This window comes from Pezoporus wallicus, unplaced genomic scaffold, assembly GCF_028554395.1.
Source record: "Pezoporus wallicus isolate ANWC-B61680 ecotype Strahan unplaced genomic scaffold, APGP_CSIRO_Pwel_v1 contig_7339, whole genome shotgun sequence".
Classification (NCBI taxonomy): Eukaryota; Metazoa; Chordata; class Aves; order Psittaciformes; family Psittacidae; genus Pezoporus; species Pezoporus wallicus.
The window spans coordinates 2,118,256-2,133,830 of NW_026636333.1; the positions used below are offsets into that span (position 1 = coordinate 2,118,256).

At 40.5% G+C, this 15,575-nt stretch overlaps 2 protein-coding genes across 3 annotated transcripts in view; one reads left to right on the plus strand and one right to left on the minus strand.

Moving 5' to 3' along the window:
- EPCAM (epithelial cell adhesion molecule) overlaps positions 1–15,575 on the plus strand; it is a 293,898-nt gene that overhangs the window by 269,005 nt on the left and 9,318 nt on the right. The gene's annotated exons all lie outside the window — the stretch shown is intronic.
- The window catches only part of FBXO11 (F-box protein 11), a 70,429-nt gene that overhangs the window by 35,869 nt on the left and 18,985 nt on the right, over positions 1–15,575 (minus strand). For both annotated transcript variants that reach the window (XM_057400072.1, XM_057400071.1), the window contains 2 exons: positions 562–689; positions 366–447 (listed from right to left, as the gene is read on the minus strand). In XM_057400072.1, coding sequence (XP_057256055.1) covers positions 366–447; positions 562–689 — 210 coding nt within the window. Of the gene's footprint in view, positions 1–365; positions 448–561; positions 690–15,575 lie in introns of those variants that run through there.

Sequence of the window (15,575 nt, forward strand, 5' to 3'; positions counted from 1 at the left end):
TAAATAAGCCTAGTCAGAGTGCTGCACCACTGCAGCATTACTGCTTCTAACAGTAGGTTGGATACATCTACACAGCATTCCAAGGAGAAAAAAAAAAACCAAACAAAACCAGAACAAAATCAAAAAAACCCAAACCAACGTGCCTGCAACATGCCAGACTGAAGGATCAGATTCTAAATATCAGATTAAATTCATCCTTCCAAGTTTGAAGTTCAGAACAAGTTTGCAGTTGTTTTTTCACTGCTGTTTCTTGGTTGGAGGGCAGACAGGAAATCTAAGTTTGGGGGTGGTTTGTGGGTGTGTGAAGTTAAGTGATGTCTCCACCCCTTCTTCCCCACCCCCTTTATTGTATAAAAAGTTATTACCTGATAAATCCTGGGACTTTCCAGATACTCTTGCACGTTTAGCTCGGTGACCAAAGTTTTCAGTAGCTGAAGTGGAGGCACCCTATATATAAGAATCAGTTCAATCATCAGGTGGCTTATGAAAAGTACTGTTCTTGCTGTTCTTAAACCAGTAAGGTTTACTTTACAATTATATAAAATCAAACAAGCAAGTTACCTCCATGCTGCTCTTTGTAGGGCAAGCTGTTCTTTTAGGTAGAAGAGTTTTTCTGCGAAGTTGGTATGGACTATTTTGTGCACCAGGACCTGATTCTTCTGCAACCATATCTGCAGGTACATCATCATCTGTCAACAGAAAAAAAAAAGAGAATTTGCCAATTGGGATTGAAGTTTTGGTTTATACCAGAAAAAGGCTACAGAAGTTTTCAGATATAGACATCCAGCCAGAAGCACGGGGAAGTAGTGCTGGAGCACGGAGGACTTTTGGTGGGGAGCGCGGGGAAATCAGAATATATACACAGCATACATAAAATTACATGAGAAAGTACACATGAAATAACTTCTCATATGTACACAGCAGCTATACCAAAAGCTGCTCAAAAAACCTCAAACCACCAAACACACATCCCCCCCCCCCCCCCCCCCCCCCCCCCAAAACCTAGGCTTTCAGTTTCTCTGCAAGCACGTGCTTGCACTCACTGTGCTAATTCCATAACCTCATCACCTCAAATTTTTGACCTAACACTACCAGCATAACCAGGAACACTGGAGCTTTAATTATTAACCAGGTGTTATCAAGAAAGCCTTTAGTAAACACAGCATTTAGTACAAAACTCAAGGCAGCATTTTCCCCAAACATTTCAGGAATAGCCTAGGCCAGCATACAAATGCTTCTGTAAAATGGAGACAGCTTTAAATACAAACAGTCCGTTTACCTAAATTATGCTGTAAAACAGTGTATTTTCTCCAAACCCTTAAAAGTTAACAAAAATTACACCCCACCAAAAAGTGCAGGAAGTGTGGTGAATAAGCAGTTTTTTATTCGTTTGATATGTATGATGTAAAAGTGATAGCCAGAAAAGCGATACCATTCAGTAAACAGTTTTCTTGAATATATTTCAGTGGAGACAGATGTAAACACTAAAAACCACACCAAACCAATAACACCGCCCCCCCATAAACCCCTCTATCCTTCAAATATTAAACCAGTCTGTTTAAAAACTACAAATATAAGCAATTTTAAAACTTCTACAGGTCCCCGTCATGATCCCAATATCATGATTTTCCTATGGGTTGTTTTGTTGGGAGGGGGTGAGCTTTGACATAAATTATAAACCACTTCATTTACACGGGATGCATGCCATCATAGCTCAAGCTGCTACATCTGTGACAGCTAACCAACAAAATTCTGAAGAAAAAGCTATTCCAGTGTCCTGCTCTTTTCTGGTCCAAATTTCTCATCATAAAGACTGCCAGGACATCTAAATAGATGACAGAAGCTGGTGAAAGGATGAAGTTAGCTCGTGGCACGTGTGCCACTTCACACAGTCAGCTCAGGGCAATCTAGGAGAGCGTCATCAGCTCCTTAATCCCCCTGAAAACCAGCCCTGCCAGAAGCACCTCCATGATCAGCCTTCAGCCAGCTCAGCAGCTACTCCTGCTCTCTGCAAGGAGGGGACAAGACCACACAACTAGGAAGAACCACCACCCCTCTACCTCTTCTGCAGCAATAGCACAGGATTTAAGGACAGAAGTGAACTGTTAAACTTTTACCAAAAAGCCACCACTCTCTTAAAATAACAGAGGCAACCTCTGTAACTTCAGCTAGAAGCTAGCTCACTCGCCCTCTCCTTGTCTGCTACATACATGACGTGCCTCACTAGCATCTCAGTATTTCTCTGCCTATGAAGGCAAAGTATTTATGCGTTATGGAAAAAACTTACAGGACAGTGATAAAGGAACTGCAGTGCATTTTCCTGTTAAGAAGTGCCTGGTCCAGCACTGGCATCGCACACCTGTGGAAGGCTACTGACCCCAGAGCAGACCCATTGTATACTCACAATTCAGTTACCTAATTTTACCTGCCTGTCAAAAGCACATGAACAATTTAACAAGATACCAGCAGATAGAAGAGAGAAAGTGCTACAGAAGAGTTCCCAGCTTTCCCTCATGCATCAGGGCAGAAAAGGAGCAGTGGGTCTGTCACAGTTTAAACCCAGCTGGTAAATCACCACCATGCAGCCACTCACTCACCCCCCCAGGAGGGATGGGGAGGAGAATCGAAAGAATGTAAACCCCACAGGTTGAGATGAGAAGAGTTTAATAACTAAAGAATAAAAGAAAGAATACCAACAATAACGATTATAATAGGAAACAACAAGAGAATAAATGAAAGCCCAGAAAACACAAGTAATGCACAATACAACTGCTCACCACCTCCTGACTGATGCCCAGACCTACCCGAGCAGCAAACGGTCCCTTCTGGGTGACTCCCTTGGCTTATATACTGGGCATGACATGCTGTAGTATGGAATACCCCTTTGGCTAGTTCAGGTCAGGTGTCCTGTCTCTGCTCCTTCCCGGCTTCTTGTGCCCCTCCTCACTGGCAGAGCATGAGACTGAAGAGTCCTTGATCAGAGTAAGCATAACTTACCAGCAACTAAAACACTGGTGTGTTATCAGCATTGTTCTCAGACTAAAGTCAAAAACACAGCCGTGCATCAGCTACTGGGAGGAAAAATAACTGTTACAGCTGAAACCAGGGCAGGGTTCGAGGTGGGCCCCACCATGAGGAATACAGGCAGACACCACCAGCAGCAAGGCTGTCTGACAGCAAAGCACCCGAACACTGCAGCACGTATCCACTTCTCACCCCTCATGTCTATTTAATATCCGATACAACAATTGTGATTTCTGCTGTTACTACCCCCAGAAGCATGCTACTCAGGGATTTTCAGTGTCCTACCTTACGCTTTTTCTCCTGTTTTGCATTAAGACACAAAAGGACAGCTCCCCACCCCCTTCTGAATGGTCAGTACAATAGTTCAGAATTGCCACATGAAACACAGCAAAAGCAAAGAAAATAGGAGGAAGAAAAGAAATAAATCAAAGGACAGAATTTTGATCCCTTGATAGGCGATGAAAAGGGCAGAGACAAACCCCAGTCAGGTCTTTAGAAGTAAACCCATGGAGGCAACCAAGGACAAAACATACTACTGCTGGAAAGACAAGGCAGAAGCCTGTGGGGGAAAATGGAAGTAAAGGTCAGTTTGGCTGAAACACTGAAGGACTAGCTAAGCAGAAAAGAAATGTATTCATTTTCTTGCAGTGGATTTGTGAGGATGGCAGGAGTCCCACTTGAAGATCACTTTTCAAACACAGATGACATTCAGGGATATGTACACATTCACTCAAATTCACAGCAGTTATCCAAAGAATTAAAGTCATCTTTTTCTCCATTGAATGGCAAAAAAGATGAGAGAAGGGCACTGAGGGAAAGTACAAATCCATGCAGCAGGCAGGAAGCAGAAGGGTGCCCAGGGCACACACATGTGCCAAGGTGCCCATCACCACTGAGCAAAGCTGGCCTGGAGGCACCAGGGAACATATCATGACAGCGGCTCACATAACATGAGAGCGGCTCATGGGGAGAAAAGTGCCTTAGGAACCAAAAGCTTCCACCCAGCCTGGCCCTGCCTAAGCCTTCTAATTGCACACACATAATTTCATGGCTAGGAAATGATAAGCAGACTCAGGCAAGTTAGATGACTTCTTTCTCATCAGCAGCTACACCTTCGAGGGACTGACCAGCTCCTGCATAGATTTAGAACATTTCAGGGCCATTAACAACTGATACGTGGCCTTTGTAGTTACTGTGAAATGAAACACTATCAGGAAAGCCAGGAGTTTTAAGTAATCGGTTACAGAAGCAGTCTTGGTGCTTGGTTTTAGCCTTCCAGATGCTCCACACTGTAAGGTCTGAACAGACTCAACAGCTACAATACCAGCTTTGAGATAAGTACTTCTCAGAACGTACTATTTCCTGAAGACTGCACATTACCTTTCCCTAAGCAAGCAACCTGGCAACACTCAAAACAGACTTGAGAACTCCACCAGCTGAATTTTGAAAATCCTTCCCTAAAAAACACTCTCACATAACAAACACGTTTGCTTTGAAGTAGAGAAACCAACTTTAAAATACAGAACCTCAGTGCCTCAAACATGTTTTGGAAAACCCGGTTTTAAAGCGCAACTGTATCAGCTACTACATCTAACACAAATAAGAGGCATTATAATCACATTTATTGATGGTAGAAGTATTCAAGTCAATAAACAAATTTGGAGGAGTGTGCGTCATGTTAATATCCTCATACAAACACCTGCTGAAATGACTGCCAAATGCTGTCACAGCTTTACCCAAGTCAACACATTTGCAGGTTTTAAGATATTAAATTAAGCTAAATCTGCTCTCAAATCAATGTTTACCTGAATGTTTTACACCAATTATATTACCTAGTATGATAAAATTATTTCAAGCAAAATCTTGTTTCTTGAAAATTAAAACCTTAATGATACTGACAGGTCAAACCTAAATAATTTAAGAAGTATCTTGATACTTCAAAACAGCTCATGAAACCTGACCCATAACAGCACAAGTTTTAACACCCACAAAAGACTTGTACGCACAAATACTTCCAGGAGGAAAAGAAAAATGAGATTAACCTGCCACTCTGTCAACTGCTATAAGCAAGAGAGTCTTGCATTTCCACAAATGCTATGTGAGTCTCTACTTTCAAGTGTGTAGGACAAAGAGTATAAAATTAACTTTATTCTGTTCCGTGAAGAGACTGTAAGTTATGGAAGAGTGACAACAGACTGCCAAAATAATTTAAAATATATATATACACACACACGCACAGGTGAAAAGCTTGATCATGTCCACACCATCTTCTCAACAAAACACATGTGCATGTGGTTTTACTTCTACTTGACACATGTTCAGATAGTATTTCCAAAAGGAGTCTTACATATTAATGATGGCTGTCATGAAGAAATAAGGCTAATAAAAAGCTTGGGGAAAAAAAAAAAAAAGTATTTAACACACACACACCCCGACCCCAATACACTCTTACCAGAAAAAAAGAAGAAAAAAAAAAAAAAAAAGAGGGTTTCAAGGATAATTAGTAGAGTTTAATCAGTTGCAACACAGTAATTTCACTTTTTTGTGCTGTTTTTCTGTATCTTCCCAAAATGGGGTAGGGGAAACACACCAAAAATCAAAAGTCCAGAGATGCAAAATGTTGGGGGCGGCAGGTATTCCCAAACAGGCACAGCACTGGGATTATTCCTGCAGATTGGGGAAATAAAATGGTGAGAAATGTAACTAGTTTTAAAATAGAGAAATCCTTAGCAAATTGGGAGTAGGTCCTAGGAGACCCCTGAAAAACAAAATGAACCCATATTGAACCTATCTGAACAAAGATCTTGCCTATCAAACGAATTTAAACAGTAACAAGAGTTCATGATACAGTGTCTTAAGAAGAACTGGTGCAATTTGGAAATGAAATAATAAACTATCAAGACAAAAAAGAAGTACCAACACTGTCCATCTTCATAATGAGAAGAAGATCTGATAAATGCAACCAAAATGTGAGCTGATCCAGCTCAGTTGCTTTGGGTAGAGGAAATCTTGCCATGCATTTGGCAAACCATGGGTAAGGCATACTGCCAACCTGTGAGATGACAGCTCCAACTACCTCACTGCTGGATTAGCTTAAAATTGGAAAGGAGCAGAACAGACAACACAAATTTGAGTGGAAAAGTACACACAAAAGAGATAGCAACAAAGGCAAAATAATTTACAGAACAGGAATGCAAGGCAGGAGTTCTGAATTTGCACATACAGTAACTGCAAGAACATAGACATCTCCGTAACAAATTGTCAACCCAAACCCGAAGGAGAATACACCCACCCACCATTTTTCTTTAAGCAGCAAAATCTCTGGGAGTGAGCTGTTAAATAAATGTATGCATCAATGGTGTGACTGACACTCATTCTATGTCCTCGCAAACACTCCTAACAAGTGGCTGAGGCTTAAAAGCAGATACAGTAACAAAGCCTGAAAGACACTGAACATAGAAATGGTACATTTTTCTCCTTGTCTCAGAGCAAGAAGTTTCGCCCACTAGTAGAAACTTTCCCATTGATTCAGCGCAGCATTAGAAAGGTTAGTTTAAATTATAGATGGCAGGCTGCTTTTGAAAGCAGAGACCATTTTCTCTTGAAAGCTGATTATCTCTATAGAGAGAAAGCCACTAGAGCTAGGAACACCACCCTCACGTCCCCCAAAAAACCCCAAAAACATTCCCCAAACAACTCAAACTGAGGAAGATGACATACGAAGTTCACTGAGCCCAGAACCAACATGTCCTACGGGCAAGAGTGTTTTGGTGGTCTTTCACTGTCAAGTTCCATTTCCCCAAGGTGGTCTTCAAAACAACCCCAAAACCCCAAGACCCACCCCCCACAAACAAGACGCACAAACACAGCAATTGTCTTCATTTCATGTTTAATGTTAATGAAAAATTGGTATTAAAACAAGAAGTAGATGCAAACTTGTCTACTACTAGCATGAAAGAGACTTTAATAAATATCATAATACATTTTAATTATCATCATGGAAAGAAATTTTGCAGTATTTTCCAAGCAGTATCCAAAGCAGCTTGACTCACAAAGATAAAAATCTAAGAGGTGGTGTTTCTGCAAGCTTCTGATGGCACAGGTCAACAAGAAGGATTAATCTCTGACAGGAGTCAAGGCTGTTGGGAACCGGAAGAGACCCAGCAAGAAACATTCAGAGACAGCTCTCCACTCAGAGAAGCAGGCTTTCAGTTTGGAAAGGGGACAGACCTAACATTAAAAATGCATGCTTAAAGACTACAGAGGATCAGACTTACTGAACACCATATGGAATAAAGAGATTCTGCCTTCTGGGAAGCAAGAACTAGACACAATAACTATTACTGACTACTAGAGTATTTTAAATATACATACCATTTCTCACTGATAATAAACTGAAGATTATAACATTATGCAAACTTACTGTAATTTGTAATTGTTTACTTGAGAAACAAGATGTGGAATACCTAGAATTTTTCCTGCATTGAAGTTGTTTCTTATTTGAGTGAAAAAAGAAATAATTATGCTTTAAGCTAAAAGTCTCTGTATTTGTATAAAGCAAAAGAAACAACACACACACACTCGCCAGGACTCAAACAGCACTTTTCTGGAATATGCATTTTCAGCTTTTAAGCAGAATTTACCCAAATGAGACAGCTTATTATTCTTTGGAAATAGGTCATGCAGTTACGATGGCCTAAAAAGAACAAGAATAGATCTGATGCTCAACTCTATCTGTATTTGCTCAAAAGCTCATGTTAGTTTTACAACATGTTTAGATTTATTTTCTATAAGAAGCACATTAATTACTCCTTTTATCTACATAGAGAGCTTCTTAAGGTTCAGATTATTTGTGTTATTCTTCAGATCCAATGGAAATCAACTTTTATCTAAGAATCTGATCTTTTTTCCCCTCAGCAAATTGTGAATCCCATTACAGCATCCTCACATAGGTCACCCAAATCTGGAGAGAATACACTGCCTCAAAGGTCTGTCAGGTCAGCCAGCACCCTCAAAATCATGCTTATACAGCTCATATACACAAGGCAAAGCTTCAGTTCTTAGAGCTGGCACAAAGCAGACAGGGAGTGAAAGGAGACAACTGTGAAAGATAAACTGGCTGCAAGCCCAAACCTTGTTCCCAGCTATATTTCTTTAAAAACTATCAACCATCACAAGCAGCAACTCTCATCTCAACCTCCTTCACTAGGGAGTTCATAGTCTAAAACTATCTAGCACAAAAACCATGTGTGAACATTAGTTACACACGACTCCCATTTTCCTTTTCAGAAGCCAGGAGCAGAAAGTGATAACTAGGATTTCATGAAAAATTCTAGCTTCTTTTCCAAAAGAGGTACTGAACACCATGTTAAAGACAGCACTCCTAAAAATAAAAAATACATTAACATGCACATTTTTATTAGACATACAGAAGAACTGTGCAAGTACTGCATGCTTGAGCTACTTGTTAACTAACTCAGAGAGGGAAGAAAAAATATCTTTTTTCCTCCAAATAAGCAGCTCTAAGAATCAGCACCAGCATGTTTCAAACACTGGTTCCAATACACTAGAATGAGAATATAGTTTTATTCCTTTGTCTTTTTTTCTAAACTATCCTGTTTTCCCAAACTGATGATACAGTATTACGGCATCATCTATACCATTAAGCAAACCAATAAACAAATTTCCAGGTGGCTGCTTTGCAAGCATTTGATTAAGAGAATTTCCCTTCCTGCTTAATAGGCAGCTTGACTCCTGCTCTGCCAAGCTTTCACTGAGAAGGCACAAGGATCCCTTTTTGGGTGCATTCCTCATTAATAAAGCAATACTCCCAAAGCTGTAGCCTTTGCTGCATGATTTCTTGATGCTACAATTAAAAAGCTGACCAAGTAGATTTTAAAGGCTCAGGAATATTGAGTATTTAAGAGCCTTTTCTCATTACATTTCTTATTACATTAGAATGATACTAAAGAAAATAGACTTTATTACTACAAACTGATTTATTCCACACAATAGATGAAATACTTATTCCATCTATTCTGAATACTAACTCAAGTTTCCAACTAGGACCTATTTAATTAAAATTTCTACCTGGTCATATCACTTCATTTGTTAGAGCAGTTGGGTTACCAGTTTCAAAGGTCATCCCCCTCTTTGGCTGAAACACCCCAAATTTAAGGGCTTTAAGATGACAGAGGGTAGCTTTAGATCAGATAAAGATTAGAGGAAAAATTTCTTCTCTGTGAGGGTGCTGAGGCCCTGGCACAGGGTGCCCAGAGAAGCTGCGGCTGCCCCATCCCTGGCAGTGTTCAAGGCCAGGTTGGATGGGGCTTGGAGCCACCTGGTCTAGTGGAAGGTGTCCCTGCCTGTGGCAGAGGGTTGGAACTGAATGAGCTTTAAGGTCCCTTCCAACCCAAACCAGTCTGTGAGTCTATGAATTTCCACCTCATTAGAAGAATGTAGCCAGTGACAACAATAAAAACTCACTGTAAAAGGTTCAAATATTCCCATTTTATTCTGTATCACAATTGACCAGAAAGATGTTCCTGATCAACTATGCTGTTTGTAAAAAGGCCGAACGTTGACGGGATGAAAACCAGCCTCCAAACCTTATGTACTGGCAATAGGGCAGATGCTGGCTGGGGTCAGCTGGGACAATTAAGTAAATTAGTTTTATGGAATAGCCATTAAGGCAAACTGGTATTTCCATCTTGTCTGACAGGCTGGCTCAGGCTAGATAACATTTTTTTCCTGAGAAAAATGTCATAGCTAGCATATGTAAAATAAATAGGAGATATTTGTGAGTATAGATTATTTCTAATAAGCAGAGAGTAGCCAAGCTATGAAGTAGAAAGCTTACATTCTTTAATTAGAGTAAGTCTGGATATTCTTGATACTAGTGAACTCCAAAAAGAATGAATTAGAAGTTTCTAAATTCCTGGTTTTATTAACTTCCAGCGGCAGTTATTTCAGTCTAATCTCATCCTACATGAGTAACTGCCTTTAGCACTGCTGGAACTAAAGAATGAGCATGACACTTATTTTCTCTCTGGTAGAGTTTCTAGTAACTGAAAAAAAGGAAAAAGAAAGGGGGGGGGGGGGGGTAGGGGGAACCCACAGTACAGAAATGAGTGAATTCAGTGAGAATGCAGAGATTTATTTCAACGCATCTACAATTTACATTTCAAATTTTCTATGGTCTGTAACCATTTGCAGAGATTTTATTTTCTGTGATGCATGGGAAGCTAAGAGAAACATGGCTCCCTTTGAAAGGACAGCAAAGTGTGTGTAATGAAACAACCCACATAGCTACAAGTCTCATTATGACTAAACCCTATTGCAGCTATTCAAGCCTAACTCCCATAAAACAATTTCAGGGCACAATCATTTCACCAATTTTTCAGGAAATGAAAGCTTCCCACAGATTTTTCTGCCATAAGCAACATCTGCAGAGCACTGTTGTAACACAGGCAGAAAAGAAAAAAGTATAATGTCTCTCTCGCTACTAAGAGTAGTAGCAGATTTGGAGATACTTGCCATGCAAAGCCATCTGCCTTCTACGGACTCTACATCAGAAACGACTGACATCTATCAACACATTGGACCAACTGGAACCTAGTTATGTCAAGGAGCAGTTTTGATATACTAAACTAGGAATTTTGTGAGGTTCACCAGAATTAAGAGTTAGAAATGACAATCTTAACAAGGAAAGGCAGTCACAGATCTACCTTCCAGTGACAAAAACCTAAGGTGGAAAAAAAAAGGCAACAAGATGAAAGGCCAGAGAGTTCTTTCTGTTGTGGGGGTTGAGGGGGTACAGTCAGTATTATTTCCTCCAAGAAAGAAGCAAGAGGAAGAAAAAGTACTTTAACAGTACTTTAGAGCTTCCTGGGTTTGGCTGTCATTCACCTCTTTCTGTATCCTACTACTACGTTACAGAGGAAGAAAAATAATAGCAATCAAGAACCAGAAACCATCAACTTAAGAACTTTGCATGATTTAATGTAACTTGGAAAACAGAGGATCACCAAGCGAATCTTTGTTTGATTCTTCATTTTTTTCAGAGATCCTAGATAACACTTTGTCATAGCCTTTAGAAACAATACAAGCCAACAGACTACAAAGCATAGTTTCTTTGGAGAAAACTAGAATAGATGGACAAATCAAGGGAGGGAATTCTCCCCCTACACTCTGTTCTGGTGAGACACATCCCTCCCCCTCACACCCTGCAGTCTTGCATCCAGCTCTGGGGCCGCAACCCAAGAGGGATGTGGAGCTGTTGGAGCAAGTCCAGAGGAGGCCACAGAGATGCTTCAAGGGCTGAAGCACCTCTGCTATGGAGACAGGCTGAGAGAGCTGGGCTGGTTCAGCCTGGAGAACAGAAGGCTCGAGGGAAAGCTTAGAGCAGCTTCCCGTGCCTGAATGGGCCTACAAGGAACCTGGAGAGGGGCTTTTGACAAGGGCCTGTAGGGACAGGACAAGGGGGAATGGCTTTAAACTGACAGAGGGGAGACTGAGATGAGATGTTAGGAAGTTCTTCCCTGTGAGGGTGCTGAGGCCCTGGCACAGGGTGCCCAGAGAAGCTGTGGCTGCCCCATCCCTGGCAGTGTTCAAGGCCAGGTTGGATGGGGCTTGGAGCAACTTGGTCTAGTGGAAGGTGTCCCTGCCTGTGGCAGGGGGTTGGAACTGGATGAGCTTTAAGGTCCCTTCCAACCCAAACCAGTCTGGGATTCTATGAAATACATACTGTCCAAGCAAAGTTTTCAAGTTACTTTCAGCTGCAGCGGCACTTTACACCAGTCATTAGATTAGGAAGCAGCAGACCAAACAATCCAGAGGCAAAAAGCTTGGCTTTAAATTTGACAGACAGCTGGGAGGAAAACACACCTGGAGCCAATACTCAAAACTTTCAACCTCCAAGAGAATGTCACCAGGAAAAGATAACCGAATTGCAAAAGGTAAAATAAGAATTCTGCTACCTCTTTCAGCTATTTCTCCTATCTTACTGTTACAATGACATTAAATACATATGCCACTTTCTCCTCCTGCCCAAGTACTACAAATGTAAATACTTTTTCAAATATTACAGCTAACAAAAACACAACAAAGAAAACACCCAAAACCAAACAATACCCACCCCCAACCATGAAACGACGCCATGTCAACTGCCACCATATCAACAATGTGACTAGCAACAGTAAACTGAAAACTCCAACACACTACAGACTGAAGAGAAAAAAACCTAGCTCATTAGATCCTGTTCTTCTATTCACCAAAAAGACAACCTCCCTATTGCAGTACATATTTACACTACCTTTTAGCAAGGCTGTTCAATGATAATTATGCCAAAATATGTGCACATCAAAAAAGAAAGCACGCATTTATTGTCCTTGATCAGTCCAAAGTATGCTGGATCTAACGTACTTTGTAATAAGGCGGAATTAACAAGACTAACTGTGGCAAGGTTTGCATGCACCAAGACACACTTATCATTACTTACCCTGAAAAGCTTTCTAAATGACTGTTCCTAATATTCTATTACTTGAATTACCAACTCCAAAGTGCCTGACAAGAGCAGGAAAGCATGGCTCTGTTTAGCTTCAGGGAAATGACTGTGAGAAAATAGTGTGTGGAACTATAAGCAAGCATTGTCAGGGTGTGGGGGAAAAAATGCTTTGTTACTCATTACTTTGCCAGCACGTATGTTATTAAGATGGGTTACGAAACTTGCCATCAGACTCAAGCGCTAGTGTAGCAGGTAACTTCTGACTGAAATCTAAATTGGTTAAGAGCTACAGTAAAAATAAAAAGCTGATACCAACACCAAATACCATAGTACTAAGGGCCAATAGACTACCTAAACCCAAGCTGCTTCGAGAACAAAAGTAAAGTAAGCCCTATATGGAGGGCAACTACCCATATCCAAACCTTCTTCTCTGGAAAATAAGACTAAAGTGGGTTTCTACCAAGTTTTAAAATATTAATACATTATATAAATACTTACTGGAAGAACACAACTGTCTGATTTTAATCATAGAATGGTCTGGGTTGGAAAGGACCTTAAAGCTCATCCAGTTCCAACCCCCTGCCACGGGCAGGGACACCTTCCACTAGGCCAGGTTGCTCCAAGCCCCTTCCAGCCTGGCCTTGAACACTGCCAGGGATGGGGCTGCCACAGCTTCTCTGGGCAACCTGTGCCAGGGCCTCAGCACCCTCACAGAGAGTAATTTCTCCCTAATGGCTAATCTCAGTCTCTCCTCTGTCAGGTTAAAGCCATTCCCCCTGGTCCTGTCCCTACAGGCCTTTGTCAAAAGTCCCTCTCCAGATTTCTTGTAGGCCCCCTTCAGGTTTTTGTAACACCAATGTGTTACAAAACAAGCATTAAGAAAGATGGAAACAATGTTTTGTATTGTATGTTCAAGGCAATTGCAGCACAGGGAGGATACTTTGCTCTTCCATGCCCTATAGAGTAAGGATCTCCTAAGCACCCCAATCCAGCAGTTACTACTCTTGGACATCTGGAGGGCGAGGAGAAAAATTACATTCCTATTTTTATTAGAAAACCAAATGACTGTTTTGCTATATTAATCCAGGTTTTTACCTTTGTTGTTTCTTTCTTTCTCTCCTTCTAAACAGAACTTTTGTAAAACTATGTTTTTTTGAAGATGCATACTTATTTAAAACCTAAACACTGCAAGTTCTATACACGTTAGTTACCCAGACCATTCCACTGCACTTCATAAACCAGCACTCACCTAGTTTTAAGTTTCACATTTTCAACTGCAATGAAAACATGCTATCAGATGCAGCCTGATCATGTATTTTTACCTATAAAAGCAGTATCACACGTAAGATGCTGCATCAATGAACTTCTAAAAGCTTTTCTCAAGTAGCTATTAAATTTCCATTAGTATAGTCTATTAACACTGTCATTTCACTGTGAGGAGCTCTTACACAAGTTTACATAAACATTTAAGGGCATTTGAACTTCATAAAAAATACATTTTTAAGACATAACAACTGATTTTGACACAGGAACTGTTTTTAACAAAACTCAGACTAAAACAGCAGCTGCAACTGCTAAGGTGTGTGTGGAGGTGGAGGGCAAATATCAGTGCATTTGGCTATCAATTATATCTTCTGGCAACTAATTATGTTAATTGCAGCTACATTTTTTCACTGAGATTCTCAAGTAAAATGTGATGGCAGCTTCATTTAAGAGCTTCCAAACTGAGCAATGTTTGCAGCCAATGCTTTCAAGTTTAAAACTCTGCAGATGATGCCCTGTATCTTGATGTTTTCAACCACTCACAATTTCATTTAAAATAAATTAATCAAATCTAGCTTTTTCTCAGCATCTCTCAACTATTTTTCTCATAGTGCAAACCTGGCTAAAGGTCTGTTTTACTAAAAAATCTGGAAACACTATCTTAAAAAAAAAGATAAAAGAAAATAAGTATTTTACATTCTTTTCCCCACCCCAAATAAAGGAGCTGCTTGCTATTTGCATTTCAAGTTTCTACTGAAGAACACTGAGACAATAAAGTAGGCAGTGTAAGCTTGGTTACCTGAGAGCAGGCTTAAGTCACAAAATGGAGAGAACTACTAATTTTTCATACTGTAAAACGTCCAGAGGAAAGCGCTGAAAGTTTTCAACAGGGTTATTTTTTCCTCTTTCAACTGCCTTCTATGTTCAGTCTTTCTCTGTACTTACAGCAGAATCCTTAACTTTCCCTTTTCTTAGACAGGTCCTCCTTCTCATGCACCTAAACTCCTATTTTGTTTAGTTTCCATAGTTGTGGATATTCATCCATTTTAAGACCAGATAGAACAGTTCTTTGTCATTTATTCCATATCCTTTTTGAAATCCTGAGCCACCACACTCCTACAAATTCCCTATAATTTGTCATGCTTCAGGATGGTAAATTTCTATTTTAAAATAATGTGCATTAACTGTGAAAACTGCTTGAACATATGCAACAAAAGGCATGGGGAAATGGTGTGGTAAGAGAAAGGGACCAATAACTCAGCCCCTTCCAGACTCTAGAAGCCCTGCACTATACACAGTAATTCCGTGTTGTAAGTCATTAAGATACAGACTGAAATGGCCATAGAAAAGGACCAGAAGGCCACAAGGATCTAAAGAGGCTTTATGGGGAAGAAATATTGGTTTTTATCACCAGGCCAAAAAAATAAAGATTATCTAGAAAACTGACCATCTTCATAAGCAGCTTGTCTTTTCATGTACAGATAGTTCAATGACTACCCGTCTGCCTCAAGTATTTTCTCTCAGGCATACACACAAAGCAGGGTATTTAAAGAACAAGACATTGAAGAGTCTGTAGACAAAATACGTACAGAAAAAGCCTGAGTCACTAAAGTCCTTTTCGGATTATTTTGCCTAGGTTTGATAGAATCCCAGACTGGTTTGGGTTGGAAGGGACCTTAAAAGCTCATTTAGTGCCAACCCCCTGCCATGGGGAGGGACACCTTCCACTAGACCAGGTTGCTCCAAGCCCCGTCCAACCTGGCCTTGAACACTGCCAGGGATG